We start from the raw sequence: 20,818 nt of genomic DNA, 5'->3' as shown, positions 1-20,818 counted from the left end.
TTCGTCTGCTCCTTTTGCAGCTTTTTATACACGGGGCACAAAGCTACCTCATGCCACTCATCCCGACAATGCGAGCATTTCTGGGAAGGGGCTTTGCACTCCTCGGTGGCATGTGCCCCTCTGCATTTTCCACAGGAAGTTTTGCGAGTGCAAAACGCATCGGCATGCCCAATCCGACTGCACTTTGAACAGGTGGCCACCCTTGGCACGTATGGCCGGTCGAACGGTATCCGGAGACCTTCAATTATGAGGGCCTGCGGAAGAACCGTACCCTCAAACGTGATCCTGATTGAGGAGGTCGGTACATATTTTTTTCCCTCCTTCGCTGAGGCGTCAAGCTTAAAAAGCTTTTTTGCCTCGAGCACTTTTACTTTTGGCGTACCTGGGGCTTGAAAAGCGCCCACGCCATATTTAACATTATCCTCTTCAGGATATTCGAAGTCCTGGATCACGCCGGACACTTCAACCAGACTACCGGGGATATAAACCCGGTAGTGCTCCGCAAACTCTGGATCAGCCGCAATGACGTTGGCTTGAGCCCGGTCCTTTGCGGTAACCCTGATCTTGTCTGGGCGCATCCGAAAAACATCGGCAACGCCCGGGTACTTTTTAAATAACGATGCCGCGATCGTCCTTACATCGAGTTGCTTAACTCGCGACATAAAATACACTATTGGCTTATCCTCCCACGACGGCGGGTAAGTACGCGCTCGGTGTTCAGATAGCGTCTCGTTAGTTGCTACCAGCGGGGCACTTTTTGTCACCTGAGCATTCTTTGCCAACGTGACACTACTACATGTGGCCTTCGAAGTCGAAGGCCTATCATCCCAGGCAATTTTTTTTGCCGCTGGTGCAGCCTTGGGACGCCCCGGCTTTCTTTTCACCTCCTTGGAGAGATCATTCTGCCGATCAGAGTCGGAAGCATCCTGCTCTACCGCCATGGTAGAGCCGGAGACAACGGAACGGGTAAAGAAAAAGGGTAACACTTACCGTATCACACGATGCACAAATAAACACACACTCACACAAACACACACTAGCTTGTAGCGCAAACGCCGATCAAAGCGATAGCGTTGCGTTGATACGCTTGCTTATCGCAACGATCAGCAGACACACACTAACACCACGGAAGCACACGTCGATCGCCAGTCGATCGATAGGGATAACGGGACACTCTCCGCACGAATATCGCAGTAAGACGGAGACACCGATAGGTGCGTTACGGGTAATCGCGTTGACTACGCATTCGCACTGGAGAACAATAACCTCTTTCTGCCGTATACAAATGATCCGTAAAGACGCTTTCGAGCGAAACACGTCCTTTCGCTACGGAAGCTGGAGGCAGACTGAAAATGTCAGATTTGTTAAAATAAAATTCGGATTGCTCAAATTTTTCTCAAAATCTCAAAATGCTCAGAAGTATCACAAATTTATAATTTTCAGAAATCTCAGAATTCTCAGAATTATCAAAATCATTAGAATTTTCAGAAATCTCAGAATACTCAGAATTTTAACAAAAATTTGTTTTAAGCAAAAAAATTTTCTCAGAATCTCAGAATTCTTAGAATTAACAAAATTCTCAGACTATTCAGAATTCTTAAAACTCTCAGAAACCTCAGATTACTCAGAATTAAAAAAAAACTATGAGGAAAATTTTCCTTCTGACATTTTTTTCTCAAATCTCAGACTTCTCAATTTTTTTTCTCAAAACTCAGATTTCTCAGAAATCTCAGAATCTCATAAATCAAAAAAGTTTTAGAAATCTGAGAGTTTTCAGAAATCTTAAAAATCTCAGAAATTGCGGAATTCTCAGAAATCTCAGTAATCTCAGATTGCTCAAAGTTTTTTTTCAAATCTCAGATTTTTAAGAAATCTCAGAAACGTCGGACATGCGATTTCTCAGAAATCTCTGGGATCACAAAATTTTTTTTCTCAAATTTGTTGCTCAAATTGCAGATTACTCTTTTTTTTCTAAAATCTTAAAATTCTCATAAATATCAGATTTCTAAGAAATCTTAGAAATTCAGAATTCTCAGAATTTCCAGAATCATCAAAATCCTTAAAATTCTCAGGAATCTCAGAATACTCAGAATTTTAACAATTTTTTTAATTTTTTTATCCATATTTTTTTAAAATCTAAGATTTATCAAATTGTTTTGGAAAATTTTAGATTTATAAGGAATCTCTGAAATGTCAGAAATCTCAGAATTCTCAGAATACGCAGGATACTCAAAACTCTCTGAGTTCCCAGAAGTTTTTTTGTCTCAAAATTTAATTTCAAATCTCAGATTTTTCTAAATTTATTCTCAAATCTCAGAATACTTAGAAATATCAGAATTCTCGTAAATTTCAGAAGTATTAGAAATTTCAGAATCCTCAGGATTCTCAGAAATCTCTGAATTCACAGAATTTTCTCAAATATTTTTTTCTCAAAATTGTTCCGAAATCTCAGAATCATCAGATTTCTCAGATATGTTAGATTTTTCAGAATTCTCGAAATCTCAGAATTCGTAGAATTCTCAGAATTTTCATAAATTTTTTTCAATTATCAGATTTCTTAAAAATAAATTTCTCAAAACTCGGATTGCTCAAATTTTTCTCAAAATCTCAAAATGCTCAGAAGTATCAGAAATTTATAATTTTCAGAAATCTCAGAAATCTCAGAATTATCGAAATCATTAGAATTCTCGGAAATCTCAGAATACTCAGAATTTTATCATAAATTTGTTCAAAGCAAAAAAAATTTCTCAGAATAATAGAATTCTTAGAATTAACAAAATTCTCAGACTTTTAAGAATTCTTAAAACTCTCAGAAACCTCAGAGTACTCAGAATTTTTTCAACAAAAAAAACTATGAGAAAAATTTTCCTTCTGACATTTTTTTTTCATAATTTTTACTCAAATCTCAGACTTCTCAATTTTTTTTTCTCAAAAATCAGGTTTCTCAGAAATATCAGAAATCTCAGAATCTCATAAATCAAAAAATTTTTAGAAATCTCAGAGTTTTCAGAAATAAAAAAAATCTCAGAAATAGCGGAAATCTCAGAAATGTCAGTAATCTCAGATTGCTCAAAGTTTTTTTTTTCAAATCTCAGATATCTCAAAAATCTCAGAAACGTCGAAAAAGCGAATTCTCAGAAATCTCTGAGTTCACAGAATTTTTTTCTCAAATTTTTTGCTCAAATCGCAGATTACTCTCTTTTTTCTTTAATCTAAAAATTCTCATAAATATCAGATTTCTAAGAAATCTTAGAAATTCAGAATTCTCTGAATTTTCAGAACCATCAAAATCCTAGGTAAATCATTTATCTAGCCAAATACCTAAAAAAAAAGATTTTTTATTTTTCGTCAAGTCTAACGCCAAAGTTAGACTTCCTTAATTCTAAGTTTAATCGTAACTGAAACTGTAATTGCCAAACTGTAACTATCTCATTGTAACTGCCTCTGCGACTGCCCTGATCTGTTTCTACTTATAGTTTCTGGTGGGCCGGTTGGTCACGATGTAGTTCCACGTGCGCCGGTGTCCAGTTGCTGCATCGTCAGGTGCGCGATGCAGTTCCCACGGTGGCGTGTTTGCGCGTGGCCAGTGTCATCTTCTGTCTGCTTGTTGGCGTGGCTGCTCGTGGCCGGTGTCATCTTCTGTCTGTTTGCTGGCGGGGCTGCCCGTGGCCGGTGTCTTCTTTTGGATTCTTGCTAGCGTGGTTATGTTGCGTTCTAACTTCCTTAAAATTCTCAGGAATCTCAGAATACTCAGAATGTTCTTTCGCGGATTTAATTTCGGATAAGTTTTGTTTGTCGCAGCTAATAGTTACCGGTTGATTCGCTTTTGAAAATGGAGAGAGCGCAAAAAGCCTTTTCGCCCCCTATTTATTGTCTTTTGAGGAACAGTTGGTTCCCTTGCCATCACCACAACAACAATCTTTTGTGTGCCGCAATCCGCTCCTCCGACAAGTCGACTGTCGGAGGATTTACAAAAAAGTAAAACAATGTTCCAACATCCTCCCCCACCTTGACGGATGTCAAAACCGTGATCCTATCAGCATGTGTTGTCCTCGTTGTCGGTGCGCAGCGGCAAGATGCAAATTTTTGTGATCGGACGCTTTATTATTCCCTTCGCGGTTTTCAGTGTTACCACGCGCACGATCTGATCCTCTCCGGGGTGAGTGTGTATGATGCGTGCTAGAGGCCAACGAGTAGTAGGTAAAGATTCGTCCATTAGTATCACCAACCTGCCGGTAAGTATGTTGTTGTTGTTGCTGCCCGGCCGTGTGTAACTTTTCTGCATCTCTTGTAGGTATTCGGTGGCCCAATGTTTCCAAAAACGTTGCACTAGCAGCTGCCACTTCTGAAGATCATCCAGGGTGCACGATTTCAGGTGAGTGTAGTCCGGCTCGGGAACAGCATGCATCGATGTGCCGATTAGAAAGTGTGCCGGTGTTAGTGCAGCTAGTTCGTCGGGATCATCGGATAGTGGTAACAATGGTCGGGAGTTCATTGCTGCCTCTATTTGTTGAAGCACGGTACAGTAGCCTTCGTAAGACAGCCTCGTGCCGCCTAGGTGCCGGTAGAGATGTCTTTTCGCGGTTTTGACTGCTGCTTCCCATAATCCACCGAAGTTTGGAGCTTTCGGTGGAGTGAAGTGCCACGTGATGCCCTTATTCGCACAATCAGCAACAATGATGTTCCGTTGTTGCTCGTCGTCGAACATCTGAAAAAGCTCCCTGAGCTCGCGTTCGGCTCCTTCAAAATTTTTACCGTTGTCGGAATGGATGTGGGACGGTAGGCCGCGGCGCGAAGTAAAACGTCGCAGTGCGGCTAAGAATCCTGCGGTTGTGAGGTCTCCCACGAGTTCAAGATGAACCGCCTTCGTGGTGAAACAAACAAATACGCACAGGTAGCTCTTAGTAGCTGCGGCCCTTCGATGCGCAGGCTTTAAGTAGAACGGTCCGGCGTAATCCACTCCAGTGATGGAGAAAGGCCGGCTCGGTGTAATGCGTGATGATGGGAGTTGACCAATGGGTTGCTGTGCCAATGCGGGATCTTGGCGAATACAGCGAAAGCAATTCCGCACGATGCTTTTCACCAGTCGACGTCCGTCTAGTGGCCAATACTGCTCTCTCATCTGGGATAGTAGAAGTCTTCCGCCAGCATGCATAAGTTGTTCGTGGTAATGTTCAGCCATGAGACGAGTAAACTTATGCTGTTTAGGAAGCACCACGGGATGTTTCGATTGGTACGGTAACTGCGAGAGCTTTAATCGTCCTCCCACTCGTATTACGCCCGTCTCGTCGATGAAGGGGCTTAACTTGCGTATCGATGACTGCTTCCATAAGGCTTCTCCCTTTGTCAAGTGCTTGATTTCGTGAGCGAAGGCATCCTGCTGTGCTAATCTGCAAAGCACAGTTTTAGCTGCTTCCAAGTGTTCTGGCGTGATGCATAGTGGTGCTACGTTGTGGTGTAATGATGGTTGTGTGCGCGCCTTCAGTTGAGTATTACGCGTAAAACGTACGCAGTACCCAATTATACGCACCAATCTGGAATACGACGATGAAATATCGAACCATGGATGAGTCGATGTGGAAGCGATATTTGCACTCACCTGCCGGATTTCTAGATCCACTCCGTCGATGGAATCAGGCTTTGAGCTGGGCCATGACGATGAAGGAAAAGCTAGCCAATCCGGACCAGAGTGCCACTGTCGACTTTTGATGAAATTCGCTGCCGACATGCCGCGAGAGACCAAATCGGCCGGATTGCTGGAACCAGGAACGTGTCGCCATTGTCGCGGATGAGAAAAGCGCTGCACTTCAGCAACACGGTTCGCCACGAATGTTTTCCACGTATTGGGTGGAGATGCTATCCACTTCAGCGTTACAGTTGAATCTGACCAGAAGAAGGACTCGACGCTATCGATCTGCATCGCCTTCTGGACCCGGTGATGGAGATGGGCTCCCAAAACAGCTGCGTTGAGTTCGAGTCTCGGCAATGTGACGCGTTTAAGAGGTGCTACTCGGGACTTCGATGCTAGTAAGCTGATCCGTATTTCTCCTTCCTCGTTTTCACAACTCGCGTAGATACAGGCTCCGTAGGCTGCTTCGGAGGCATCGGTGAACGTGTGGAGCTCTACTTGTGAATCAGGTAAAAGAACATGACGATTAGTTTTATACGTAGCTAGAGATTGCCATTCATCACTAATCGTTGTCCATTTGTTGTAGATCTGTTCGGGAACGGGATCATCCCAGCCGGATTTTAGCAGCCATAATTCCTGCATTAGCAACTTTGCACGGACCAATACAGGTGCAATCAGCCCAAGCGGATCTTACATCTTCGCGATGCCTGATAGTATGGATCGCTTCGTTGAGGATGTTGATTCAACACAAACGTTCGAATCAAAACACAGCTCATCAGATTCTGGTTGCCAGGAGATACCGAGTGTTTTCACCGTTTCATTGGGAATGAACTGCAACGATGACTGGGTGCCGATCTGATCAGCACTTAAACCGCTGAGAACACCTAGATGATTCGATGTCCACTTGCGCAATTCGAATCCACCTTTCGCAAGCAGATCCGATAGCTCCTGGCGAAGACGGACAGTATCTTCTACTGTACTGGCACCACCAATGAAATCATCTACATAAAAGTTCCGTTTCAGGGCAGCTTGTGCATGCGAATAGTGAGCACCTTCATCATCTGCGAGCTGAAGCAAGGTGCGCGTAGCTAGGAACGATGAAGGCGAAAGTCCATACGTAACGGTGTTGAGTTCGAAAATCTGCATCGGGGCTTGTGGTGAAAAACGGAAAAAGATTCGAACCAATTGACGATCATCAGGATGCAACAAGATTTGTCGATACATTTTCGCTATGTCACCCACAAGCGCAACCTTGTAAGTACGGAATCGTAAGATTATGTCCAGCAGATCGTCTTGCACGATAGGACCGGTGCATAATATCTCGTTCAATGAATAACCAGAATTCATTTTTGCAGATCCATCGAACACTACTCTCAGTTTCGTTGTTGAGCTGGATGATTTAAAAACGGGATGATGTGGTAAATAGTAGGCCTGTTCCTCTTCCCTACCAACATTTATCGGCGACATGTGACCGAGATCCAAATACTCCTTCATGAATTGATGATAGTCCGCTTTTAGTTGTGGATCGCGTTCCAGCCTCCTTTCCAGCAATTCGAAGCGTCTCAATGCTGTTGCCTTGGACTGGCCGAACTTCACGTTAAAGTCAGGCTGTCGAGGTAAACGGACGATATACCGACCCGAATCGTCGCGTTGGGTGGTTTCTTTAAAAAGTGTTTCGCATAGTTGCTCTTCAGGTGAATAGCAATCTCTAACCTGCAACTCTTCTACTTTCCAGAATCGTTCGAGCGATTCCTCTAGAGTGCTCATGCAAACGATGGATGTTGCATTCGAGTTTTCCTCAGCAGGATTCAAAGACGATGCTGAGCCGCTCACGACCCATCCGAACACACTTTCGATGATGACGGGAAGCCCTGACGAGATTTTATGTTGTGCCCCACTTTGAAAGAATTCGTGGTAATGCCGGGCACCGAGGATGAGATCTAGCGGTGCCGACTTATGAAACTGGGGGTCAGCAAGCATAAAATTCGAGGGTATTTGCCAATCATTCGCGTTCACGTCATGTGCTGGCAGATTCCCTATCAAGTTGTCTACTATCAAAAAGTCGGCGCTCAACTCATACGGGCTCGTTCGTGATGAAATGTTGGCACGCACCGATTTTGTCACCGGGGTGTTCGAATTTCCCGCTCCGATAAGTGCGATGTTAATCGCATCGCATTTAAGCGCTAATCTATGAGCAAGCCGGAGGCTCATAAGATCAGGCTGAGACGCACTATCTAAAAGTGCTCGCGCAGGATGAGCGACACCGTGCGCGTCAACTATCCGAACTACGGCAGTTTGGAGAAAAACGTGATCGTACGTTTGCTTGCTCGCGTGTGCTGCTACGTAGTGTGCTTGTGTATTCGCCATGTGATCGTTAGTGCTGTGTGGTGCATTTACGGGAGCATTTCGCGCAGCTGGCGTGGTGGGTGCAGTGGGAAATGTGCCGTGTGAAACTTGTGCGTGTAGTAGTGTGTGGTGCGCTAAATGGCAGTGTCGACACTTGTATTGCGAGGAGCAATCACGCGCTCGGTGATTGTCCCGCAAGCAATTTAGGCAAATTCGTGTGTCTAAAGCTGTTCGGTATCGTTGTGCAGGATCCATAGCAAGGAATCGCTGGCATCGCGTAACGGCGTGAGGCATATTGCATACAGGGCAACTGTGAGGTTCTCTATCGGCGGTCGCAAAGCTCGTAGCGCGCAGTAAATTTGGACGTCGCGTGTGTGTGATAGGCTCCGCGAGTGACGTATCTGGTTTGTTTACTAACAATGTTTCGAGTACTCGCATTCGACGTTGTAAGAAAATTACAAGATTCTCGTAGCTTGGATTTTCGTCATTGGAAGCGTGCTCTTCCCAATCACGGAGCGTGATTGTTGGCAGCTTGGTGCACAATAAATGCTCCAAAATACTGCTCCAAGCGTCAGTATCTTCACCCAAGTGGTGAAGCGTATTTTTGTGGCGCTCAAATTCGTCAACCAGCTGATGAAGGGTCAACGCACCTTCGTGCCTGATCGGCTTCATGCTAAACATGGCCTGCAGGTGACGCTTTTTTAGCAAATATTCATTGGAATATCTTGCAGTGACCATTTTCCAAGCTTGGTCATAATTTGCCGCACTGATTGTAATCGCCTCGATAACTTGCGCCGCTTCACCCTTCAGCGCTGCACGCAAGTAGTGAAATTTTTGTATGGCGGGCAAATCTACGTTGTCGTGTATAAGACACTCGAAAGTGTCCCTAAAGGTCAACCATTGCATGTAGTCACCATTGAATTCCGGGAGTGTGATGGTGGGCAATTTTATTCCCTGCAGGGAGCTGTTGCCAGCCTTTTGCTGCGCGGCCTCATTACGCGAAATTTCCTTCATTTTCGCTTTCAATTCGCCTTCCACGTAGATTAAGCGTGGCTCGAAATCCTGCCTCAACGCGCCGTTATGCTCGGATTCTTCAACAGTGGTTGATGCATCTTCCAGCTGTTGTTGAATGTTCTCCAAATCGTTTGCCAACTGCTGGACTTTATTAAGTCGAATTTCCACGGCATTGGAGTCTCGTTCGGGATCAAATTCCCGTAAAAACTGTTCGTGTCGCACCAAAGTAGTGAGCAAAATCGTCCTTCGTGAAGCCAAAATTGTTTGAGTAGGCATTTTGTTAAACGGTGCGAAAGTTGCGTACTCGAGTGTAGTGTACTAAAATGCGAGCTAACTACCGAAATGCGCGCGCGTGGATTATGCTAAACTTATCGAAAAAATCGCGAGTATTCGGGTTGTAAATATCCTGGTCACGGCACCAATGTTCTTTCGCGGATTTAATTTCGGATAAGTTTTGTTTGTCGCAGCTAATAGTTACCGGTTGATTCGCTTTTGAAAATGGAGAGAGCGCAAAAAGCCTTTTCGCCCCCTATTTATTGTCTTTTGAGGAACAGTTGGTTCCCTTGCCATCACCACAACAACAATCTTTTGTGTGCCGCAATCCGCTCCTCCGACAAGTCGACTGTCGGAGGATTTACAAAAAAGTAAAACAATGTTCCAACACAGAATTTTATCAATTTTTTTGTCTTAATTTTTATTTACCGTATTTTTTTTTCAATTCTCAGATTTATCAAATTTTTTTGAAAAATCTTAGATTTCTAAGAAATCTCTGAAATGTCAGAAATCTCAGAATTCTCAGAAAATGCAGGATACTCAAAACTCTCTGAGTTCCCACCTTAATTCTAAGTTTAATCGTAACTGAAACTGTAATTGCCAAACTGTAACTATCTCATTGTAACTGCCTCTGCGACTGCCCTGATCTGTCCCTACGTATAGTTTCTGGTGGGCCGGTTGGTCACGATGTAGTTCCACGTGCGCCGATGTCCAGTTGCTGCATCGTCAGGTGCGCGATGCAGTTCCCACGGTGGCGTGTTTGCGCGTGGTCAGTGTCATCTTCTGTCTGCTTGTTGGCGTGGCTGCTCGTGGCCGGTGTCTTCTTTCGGATTCTTGCTAGCGTGGTTATGTTGCGTTCTAACTCCTCCCCTCTTGATTTCTTTGTCCTCAAAGTCTTCTGGATGGTTTGGAATGTAACGGGAGTACTGATGAAAACTGCTGACGGTGTTGGGAAGTTGTTCGTCGCTAAAGGCGCTAATGGGATTTCGACTTTCACGCTTGGTTTACGATTTCTGAAAATACAGAAAAACATAGCTATTCCCGACACAATAACAAGCGTTATCCCACTTGTTGATCCGAACAAGTTGAGTTTCCATTGGAACGAATGGGTTTCCAGCTTAATGTTTTCTAAAGCTTCTCGATGTGCTAAAGTAAGATTGCTGACGTATTCTATAGTTGGTATATCTCTAGCAAATGATTCTCTAATGGACAAGCCGAGGGTAGATCTATGCGATGTAGGATTTATGGTTACTTCTGTGTTCGAAAAGAGTTCTCCGTTAATAAGTACAGTACAATCTTCGAATTGTATTATGTATGAACCGTTGACGAGTTGATTTAGAGGATTGCAATCTGAAGATATTCTTGCCGTTGCATCATTGATGAAGATTCTATTGTCGCCTATACGTTTTATGATACCGTTTATGTAAACTCTCTCAAAAGGGCATTCGGAATCGTTACCTTGAACAAGGTCGGTTATGCATCTTGTCGGCTGCTGTAGGTGTGTAGTTTCGCATGAATAAAATGTTTCCTTTTGCTCGCATGGCTGTTTTGTTTCTAATACATGTGTTTCGTTTCGTAGGACGTAATTTTCCTTTAGCAATATCCTTTTTCCATTGTTAATAACTGAGTCGATAAATGCATACTCGTATGTTTGTATGGCATATCTTGGAAATTTTAAGATGTATATCACATGTGTTTTATTCATTGCCATCTGCGCTGATGCATGTAGAAGTATTTCTTCTGCTGTTTCGTAATGCATGCCGTTCTGGGCTAGAAATGTATCTATGCTGCTTAGATCTTCCATAGAAAGTAGTTTACTACTGGGTATACCTTTTTTCGCTGTTAACATAGCTTCCTCTATTGTTTCTATTTGATATTGTAAAGAGTTTATATTTGACATCTTTATCAATTGGTTGATTTCTGCTTGGTGTACTTTGTAACTCCTTTCTTACGCTTTCATCGCATTGTTTACGACGTGGATTACTTCTTCTAATCGGCTATTCATTCCATCATTGATCGTTACTTGTTTGTTATTTTGATTAATTAATCCGTTCATGGTGCTGTTCATGATTCGTAAGTCGTCTGCGTCTGGAATGCCTGCTATCCATTTCCATATTTGACCAACCGTATCCCATCTCTTACATCTCTTTGTAGTTCTCCTAATTTTTGCTATTGTTTCCTTTAACTTGATAGTTTTAATATTGATTATTTAGTTCAGTAGGTCATTATTTATGTTATTTTTCTCGGTATGTGTTTTATTCAAAATCAAATCGTTTAGTTTTTCTAGATTGATCGGATGTACCGTTCTAATATAGCCTACTCTAATCTTTGCTTTCCCTAATGGCATAATAACTATCGAATTATTTGATACGTCGTGTATCTTGATTCTACTAGACTCCATCGTTGAGATAGAAATAAGGAAAAGACTGAAACGATAAGAATGGTTCGAAATTAATTAATAGCTTTGCGTAAATTTACTTTATGAATTTTTCTGTTATGATTGTCGCTTACATAGGTGGGATGATTTTCTTTAATTTTTACCATATTAAAACGACTGTCGCGTTTGTTATTCGTTTTTCTTTTTTCATATGCGTATTCATTCGGTACGTAATCTTCATAGTTTTTCTTTTCATATTTCTTTTCTTTTTCCTCGTAAAGTTTAATTATCTTCTCATTCAGTTTGTCTCTTATGAGAGTTCTGTCTCTAAACGACATTTCTTCAGTTTCATCTCCAAGATATACTTTTCTCGATGTTTCTTCAGTAAACGAATGTATAGTTTTATTATATTTATAAATCGCTTGTTGTATAAGGTATTTATCAGTAATGTCTGGAATCAATGCCTTTGTACATCTACTTATTTCACGAATTGTTGAATGGCATCTTTCAATTTGACCATTTGTTTCCGATCGATTTACGGGAGCCTTGAAAGTTGTTATACCTAGATTTGATATCATTTGCTCTATAATGTTTGAAACAAACGTACATGCAATGTCAATAACTATTTGCTTAGGCAGGTTCCAATCGAACAAGAGGTCTCGCAATACTTATTTTATATCTGCAATAGATTTTGATCTGATGTATCTCATTTTTAAGAATTTCGAAAATTTGTCGATTGATGAGAGATATAGTAAATTTGAATGGTAAGCAAATATGTCAATATGAACAATTTCACCTGGATACCTTGGAATTGGAGTTTAAATTGGAATAAACTCTTGGGGTTTTCTATCATATTTTTCCATTTTGCAAATCTCGAAATTTTTAACATGTAAGTCTATCGTTTTTCTCATCGTGGGAAAATAAAACTTTTTGATAAACTGCAATGAATTTTTTTTTGAATTTCTATGAGCAAAATTGTGGATATTTTTTATTTCTTCTAATTGTCTTTCTTCGTCGGTTATGTCTTCTACTTGTACTTGAGAAAATGTACATCTCATTGTTTTCGGATTGAATAAATGTTTAAACACTTCTTGAATATATCCCAATGTTAGTTCGTCAGTTAGTATTCCGTTAATTATGTTAGGATTAATAAATCTTTTTAGTTTATCTGTTAAATATTGGTTAGTAAATTCTGGTTCGTAAAAGATTTATCTTGTGAATTTATGAAATGGTGTGATTAGTTCATATGATGAGTTGTTAGATGTTTTAAAGATTAGTTGATTACGGTAAACATTATTGGGGGCTTCAGTTGACCATATATATCCACTGTCATCATCCTCATCGGAATGTTGAGTTGGTGTTAGTGAGTTAATTTGGATTCTTGATAGCGCATCCGCTACAACGTTAGTTTTTCCAGGCTTGTAACGTAGTTCGTAATTATGTTCTTCTATGAAAGCTTTCCGTCATTTTAGTTTAGCGTTATTATTTTTTGGAGACATTGCGTACGTTAGTGGTTGGTGGTCTGTTAGAATTACTATACTTGCTCCATATATAAAATTTCTCAAAGACTGGAGAGCCCATACAATGGCTAACATTTCCTTCTCATTTCCTTCACGGCTTAATATCCCGGGATATTGCAGTGGACGCATCTTTATTCGCTCTGTAAAGAAGTCACGATATTTATATCAATTTGAGATTGGCTGCTTTTGTATAGTGAACCATCGTTTTCCCGTTGATGGTCTGAATCAAACTAGGAAGTTTTTCGGTTGTTCTGATCCTGTACTCTAACCATCAGCTCTGCTTTTATTTTTGAGCGTGGAGGTGAATACAACGAATAATTGACCATCGTCGGTTGATTGCCATTGCTGAAGGATCTCACTATCACATTCAACACGTGACCGTCCTATTCTGCCTGCACATATACAATTCAACAATCAGCTATGTTTTGCCACAGTTGCAACGAGTCAATTACCGGTGACCCAATCCACTGCGCTGGTTATTGTGATACGATGCACCACGCACAGTGCACAGGAATCTCGGATGTTGGTCTGGAAGAAATGAAACGTTGCCAGGGTCTGGTATGGATGTGCCAGGAGTGTTGTGAATTTCGGGACGCGGGAAGAAATGGCCTTGTTGCAGAAGTGTCACACGCAGTCTCTAAGCTTACCGATACAGTGCTCTTGAGACTGGATACTACTACTACAGCCTTGCGACAGGATCTCATCTCCATCATAAATAATCGGACCGCACCTCACGCACACTCTCACAACCCAGTTGATGCAGGAGGCAATGTGAATAAAGGCAGCACTACGCACTCTACTGTACGTTCTACATGTGATCTTCCTTCGCCTGTTCCATTCCATGGCGCGGTGTCGACCGGAGCGTCTAATATGCTCCGCACGGTACCAGTTACAACACGCATACTGCCTCAACAACTACAACCACTACCACTGATTTGCGGTACTGCTGTTCCCACGAACACTGATATCTTGACCACTGTTCCCCCTGCGGTGTCCCGTACTTGGATCTTCTTCACCCGCTTTGCACCGTCGGTCACCCCGGATCAAATCTCGCGGATGGTCCAAGACCGTCTAAAGCTGGATGCTGGAGACGTCATTGTCCGGAGACTCACGAAACGTGACACTGATATTAACTTATTGACATTTGTGTCCTTCAAAGTTGGTGTGCCTTCTTCTTTACGCTCACAAGCACTGGATGCAGCCACATGGCCCTCTTACGTAACATACAGAGAATTCACCGATGACAGGATTGTTCATAATATTCCTTCTCTATCTCCACTACCACTACAAACGAATCATACGTTAAGAGCACCAACATTAAACCAATCATCATCATCATCTTCAAGTGAAACAAATATATCATCTAATCAACTGCAGATGCCCGTTACCTGTGAAAAGGTTCATCTAACAGTGATTCCTGAGAGTTCACCTATGCTAAATAGTAAGGAACCACCCTATCTACTTCAGCCTCAAACGAGCCGTTCTCCTCCGGAATCTTTGCCAGTGTCGAAGAAGAGATGTCGTCAAACGCGAGGAAGAACAGCGGTGAATGATACCTCACCATCTGTATCTAACACTGTGCCTCAATCAGTGCCTAATGATGCTTTGTCGAGGGCTACTGAATAGCTAAGTATATACTACCAAAACACGAGAGGATTGCGTTCTAAGTGCTCGGATCTAAGGCTAGCGGCCCATGAAAATGATTACGATGTTATTGCACTTACTGAAACGTGGGTAGATGATTCTGTACCTGATAGCATGCTGTTTAATAGTGAGGATTATGTTGTTTATCGCTGCGATCGTAGCATTACTAATAGTGCAAGAGCCAGAGGTGGTGGAGTACTTATTGCGGTTTCTACTAGTTTATCATCGTCACCCCTCTTAGTGAATGTTGCAGCCCTCGAATGTGTGTGGACTATTATTAAAACGACAACATTTAAGCTATACTTAGGGACTGTTTACATTCCACCTTATTTAGCCTCAGATTCACTCACGTTTGAAATGCTTATTGATTGTTTATATGATGTTAAAGTTCGTTTGCGTAGCAGTGATCAGATTTTATTATTAGGAGATTTTAATCAATCACTATTACAGTGGGTCAGCGCAGATAGGGATTTGCTACCGTTTCAGCATTTCATTCCAAAAAACAGCTTATTAAATCATGCCCATTTTATGGACTTATTTAATATTATGGAGTTTTTTCAACTTAATGGTGTGGCGAACGTAAACGATCGTTTTCTTGATCTTATTTTGCTGCATTCGGTTGATTGCACTGGGTGTTTAGTTAATGAGGCGGTAAATCCACTTGTGAGTGTTGATTCTCATCATCCACCACTTGAGCTAGCTCTTTTAGTAACAAAGAAGGAAGTGTCTTCCGTTAGTGCGCGTAATGAGAATGAAGAATTAGCGTATGATTATAAGAAGGCGGATTACGGTAGGCTTGGGTCAATCTTGTCGTTTATCGATTGGTCTTTTTTGTTTTCTTGTGCGTCAATCGATGATGCGGTATCCCAGTTCAACGATGTTCTCATTTCCTCACTTAACTCCTGTTCCCTTCTCTACACGCCACCTCACCGTCCCCCATGGTCGGACCGCATGTTGCGCTTATTGAGGAGTGAACGTAATCGTGCTGCCCGCATGTACCGGGCTGGACGTACACCGTTCTCTCGAAGATTATTTAAAATTGCTGCCGCTGCATATAGATCACATAACAGATATCGCCATAGAGCGTATGTTCTGAGACTTCAATCTCGTTTCCGCGTGCATCCACGGTCGTTTTGGCGTTACATAAATTCTAGTAGAAAAAACAACGGCTTTCCTTGCAATATGTACCTAGGCGATATGCAAGCTGAGTGTCCAGTTGACATTTGTAATCTTTTCGCCAACCATTTCTCTAGTGTTTTTGAGAAACCATTATCGGGCACGCGATGCTTGGAAGCTAGTCTTTCCTATATTCCTGAGAATATATTACCTGTCGATTCTTTCCCTATTAGTGTTGATTGTGTTTCACGTGCTTTAGTAAAACTTAAACCATCGTATGGCCCAGGTCCTGATGGTATTCCCGCTGCAGCCTTGTTTTATTGTCGTGAGTCTCTTGCCTATCCTCTTACACTTCTCTTTGAGCGATCTTTATCCTTAGGTACTTTTCCAAACGCTTGGAAAATGACATGGATAAGGCCCCTGTTTAAAAAGGGTGATCGAGCTGACATCCATAATTATCGTGGTATTACAAATCAGTCTGCCTTTAGTAAAGTATTTGAATCGGTAATACGCACCCAACTGATGGGTCAAGTCAATTCTTGGATTAGTCCCACTCAGCATGGCTTCATGCCTGGTCGTTCCACTTCCACTAATCTGGTTGATTTTGTTTCCTCTGCTTTAACCAGCATTGATAGAGGCTTCCAATTTGATGCAGTATACACTGATTTTAAAGCTGCGTTTGACAAAATACCACATACATTGCTTTTAGCCAAACTGAAACGTCTGGGGTTTTCTCCTGGTTTACTGGCTTGGTTACAGTCGTTCTTACATGATCGTGTAAGCAGAGTTAAGTTTAAATCATGTGTTTCATTCGAGTTTCACTGTTCGTCTGGGGTTCCCCAGGGTAGTGTGCTGAGTCCCCTTCTTTTTCTTCTGTTTGTTAACGATGTTAGTTATGTTCTTCCTTCATCGGCTCACTTAATGTTTGCGGATGACATAAAAATTTTTTGTCGTATAACCGATCTTGATTCGTGCTCGTCCTTACAATCCTCCCTAGACAGTTTCTCCTCCTGGTGTTCCTCTAATTTTCTTTCCTTAAGTATTGATAAATGTTCCTGTATATCTTTTTCTCGCTCTACAAATTGTATTATGTTCAATTACATGTTAGATTCTGCGGTTCTAAATCGTGTGAATGTTGTTCGTGACCTTGGGGTTCTCCTAGACGATAAGTTAACATTCAGTGATCACATCGATTACACTGTCAGCCGAGCTAACAAGGTTTTAGGAATGATCTGTACGATGTCTAAGGATGTTCGGGAACCACTTTGTCTCAAAGCTCTGTACTGCAGCTTGGTTCGACCTATTCTCGAATACGCAAGCATTGTTTGGTGCCCGACTAGTCAGACTTGGAGCACTAGAGTCGAAAAAGTCCAGCGTAATTTTACGCGGTTAGCAGTGAAACGCTTTTTAGGCAGATCGTCAAATATCCTTCCTTCGTACCCTGCACGTTGCAGGTTACTTTGCTTAATGTCGCTACACGATCGCCGTGCTTTCTCTCAAGCATCTTTTATAAGTGGTTTGCTAAGAAACGTTATTGACTCGCCTGCTCTATTATCTAGAATTCATATGTATGCTCCATCTCGTGTGCTGCGGCAGCGGAATTTTTTGTTTATCCCTTCGAGACGGACGATGTATGGTTCCAGTGATCCTCTACTTCAATGTTTTCAGGCGTTTAACAATGCTTCTCACCTATTTGATTTCCATCTTTCCCATCAGTCTTTCCAACGCCTCCTCCTACAATTCTTTGATTCGTTCTTTCCATCCGCGTAGTAGTTTTTTTTTTCCCTTTCTGTTTTTTTTTTCCTTTCTATTTGTTGTTTCTGCAATGCCTAGTTTGACCGAAGCCTATCGATTGTCGTCCGTTTTAGCCTATGCGTATTTAGTTTAGTTTAATTTTTAAATCATTTAGCAATTAAGTCACTTATATGTAGCCCTAGCGGCAGATATTTCGTTGGAAATAAATAAATAAATAAATAAATAAATAAATTTGTAGCATAATGCACTTCGGTTCTGGAAAGAGTTCGAGAGATAAATGTTATAGGACGATCTCCATCGTGGAACTTTTGTGACAGTACTGCGCCGATTGCTTTATCCGATGCGTCCGTTGTTAACAGAAATGGCTTCTGGAAATCTGGAAAGGCTAATACATCTTGAGATGATAGTATGTCTTTAAGTGTTTCGTATGCGGTTTTTGCATCTTGATCAAATTTAATAGGAAAATTTTTTGATTGATTTTTAAGGATTTGGCGATGTCTATCCTCCCCTCTTAAAAAACTCGTCATGGGTTTAGCTAATTGTGCATAATTCTTAATAAACCGTCTGTAATAACCTGAGAGGCCTAAGAATGATTTTAGCTCTTTAAGATTTGTTGGTTCAGGGACTTTTTTAATTGCTTCAACCTTTCTTGCGTTTGGTTTGAGTCCATCTTTGGATACAATAAATCCATGAAATTCTACAGACTGTTTTAAAAATTCGGATTTATCTGGTTTAATTTTAAAATTGGCTGCTCTTAGTGTTTGTAGAATAGTTTTCAAATTCCAAATTTTCTTCGATGGTTTTTCCAAAAATAATAATGTCGTCAATATACACATGACAGATTTTTCCAATGTGTTCTCTCAAAGTATCGTCCATTACGCGTTGAAAAAATTAAGGCGCGTTTTTAAGACCAAATGGCATGCGTACAAATTCGTATTTACCATTGTTGATAGAGAAAGCTGTTTTCTCTATGTCTTTTTCGGACATGGAAACTTGATGGAATCCTGAAGCTAGATCTATGGTCGTGAAAAATTTGTTTGAGCCTAAGTTTGCTAAAACTTTTGCAGGATATGGAATGGGGTATCGATGGCTAATTGTTTTTGAATTCAGCTTTCGATAGTCTACGACTAACCTATATTTTTTCTCCTTGGTTGCATCCCTTTTTTTAGGAACAATCCAGACTGGAGCGTTATATGGCGATTTTGATGGTCTGATAATTCCATCATTGAGTAGCTTCTGAATTTGGTTGTTGACTTCTCCTTTTAAGGGTAAGTTTTACTATAGACTAAGGGTCTGATAATTCCATCATTGAGTAGCTTCTGAATTTGGTTGTTGACTTCTCCTTTTAAGGGTAAGTTTTACTATAGACTGGTGCGTCGTCTTTCGTTCTGATTGTGGCCTTTACTTGTGACGAGTAAGGTAATTTTTTATCAGGCGGTTGAAAAAGATCTTGGAATTGCGCTAAACCTTCATTTAGTTTTCCTCTGTCTTCTGTTTTTAAATGGTCGTCGCGGATGGTTAGCTTATTTACTTCTTGTAGTCTATATTCCAGCAAAGGAATTTTGTGTGTTTTGTCGATAATTAGTATTTGTTGAACTGGGTCTACTACTGCTTTTATATCTTTCAGTGAATGATATCCTATGAAAGCATCGAATTTTTTCAGACTTTCGAGATGAAAAAATTTCAGCATAACATCGGAGTATGGTTTAAATAATCGTGCTTGAGAGTATTTTTCTATTTTAACATCTCCTCCTACAGAGTGTTTGTGGAATGGGGTTTCAACATCGTGCGAAATTTTTGCATGTTTAGGGTGAATAAAATTCTTATTTGACCCTGTATCAACCAAAATTTTTATCGGTTCTGATTTGTTACCATAATATAAGAAATATGGCAACTTAGACGCTAGTCTAAAAAATGTAACTCGGCTGTTTCGGTGGCATCAAAATTACTTTTGTCTTGTCTTTGTATGATGTGGAGATACCTACCAAGTGATCCTGTTTCTTCGTCGATGTGTGATGTGTGATTGGTCGTTTTGGGGGTCTATTATTTACTGAGAAACTCGGCCTGTTCATATGCAGTAGCTGTATGCTGCTACCAATGATGTAGGTTCGTAGTTCCTGATGAATCTATAAACGTCTCCGTCCAAACCTCTTATAAAAGCATCAATTGCTTTCTTATTATAGGTTTCTATCAGAGCTCTTGAGGCTTCTGGATGAGAAAACCTTTCATCAGTTTTAATTGGGTTAGCAATCAGAGATAGAAGTCTGTTTACTTCATCATAATATTGCTCGAGTGATCTATGCTTTTGTTGGACACTCATTAATTGGAAGTCCAGTGTTTCCAAATCTCTCTTTTCGCCATAATATGTTATAAGTATTTTTCTAATGTGATTCCAGTTGATGCCTACATTAGAAGCGACAAGGGAATCGTTTGCCTCGCCTCTAATTTTTCTTCGTATATATTTGCAGATCATGTGAAATTTATTCTGTTGTTCTATGGTATGGTGGCTACCAGTTTGGTATAATCTTATCAAACTGTCCACATCATTTACCCAACTGTTAAGTTCGCTCGGATCTCCTGTAAATGTGGGGAGTTCTTTCACGATGTCAGGTATTCTTTCAAAGCTTTCTGCATTAACGCTTGTACCATCAGGTTTAAAGAAATATAGAGGTGGCTCGCTATAGTCAAGAGCGGCTGGTTGCTCTATCACTCTCGCTTCTAACGCGGAGATGCGATTTACTAGCTGTTCAACTTCTGCTTTCGACATTTTGAAATTTAATCTTTCTAAAGATGCTATTAAATCTTCCAGCTTGTTTTTTTTTTGTTTTTGTTTCACTCAAGGATGATAGATTTTTTCCACTGTGCACTAAACTTTTTCACGTTCTTATTTCACGTTCACGTATTTCGAGGAACACTTCTATATAATAAAGGTTATAATGTAATTTATTGAGTTGTACTTACATTAACCGATGCATACTTCACCTCCTCTTACGTGGTTGATGTTTTCACCTCCTCTAACGGGGTTGATTTCTTCACCTCCACTTACGGGGTTGATTTTGTGGGTTTTGTGGGTTGCCCTCAGGTGATGTCTTCTTTCTCGGTGTGACGGCTTTTTCCTTTTCCTCCGGTAGCGTGTTGCTAGCA

The 20,818-nt window shown here is 41.2% G+C and overlaps 1 protein-coding gene across 1 annotated transcript; it reads right to left on the bottom strand.

The window, feature by feature from the left end:
* Positions 1-4,036: 4,036 nt before the first annotated feature.
* On the bottom strand, positions 4,037-9,265 carry LOC126567311 (uncharacterized). The gene is made up of 4 exons (XM_050223537.1): positions 8,435-9,265; positions 7,343-7,591; positions 6,383-7,237; positions 4,037-6,277 (listed from the first exon to the last, which is right to left on the bottom strand). The coding sequence occupies exons 1-4, from the start codon at positions 9,263-9,265 to the stop codon at positions 4,037-4,039; spliced, it is 4,176 nt and encodes a 1,391-aa protein (XP_050079494.1).
* Between the last annotated feature and the right edge of the window lie 11,553 nt (positions 9,266-20,818).

The sequence above is a fragment of the Anopheles maculipalpis genome, chromosome 2RL (assembly GCF_943734695.1).
Source record: "Anopheles maculipalpis chromosome 2RL, idAnoMacuDA_375_x, whole genome shotgun sequence".
Taxonomy (NCBI): Eukaryota; Metazoa; Arthropoda; class Insecta; order Diptera; family Culicidae; genus Anopheles; species Anopheles maculipalpis.
This window is presented reverse-complemented; position numbering and strand designations above follow the sequence as displayed.

Bases quoted from the DNA above. Each gene is read 5' to 3' on its own strand.
- LOC126567311 (XM_050223537.1), bottom strand. From the start codon at position 9,265: ATGCCTACTCAAACAATTTTGGCTTCACGAAGGACGATTTTGCTCACT. The intron at 7,592-8,434 runs GTAATTTTCTTA...GCTGACCCCCAG, and splicing joins ATCCAAGCTACGAGAATCTT to TTTCATAAGTCGGCACCGCT. The intron at 7,238-7,342 runs GTTAGAGATTGC...TTACCTCGACAG, and splicing joins GGAAAGTAGAAGAGTTGCAG to CCTGACTTTAACGTGAAGTT.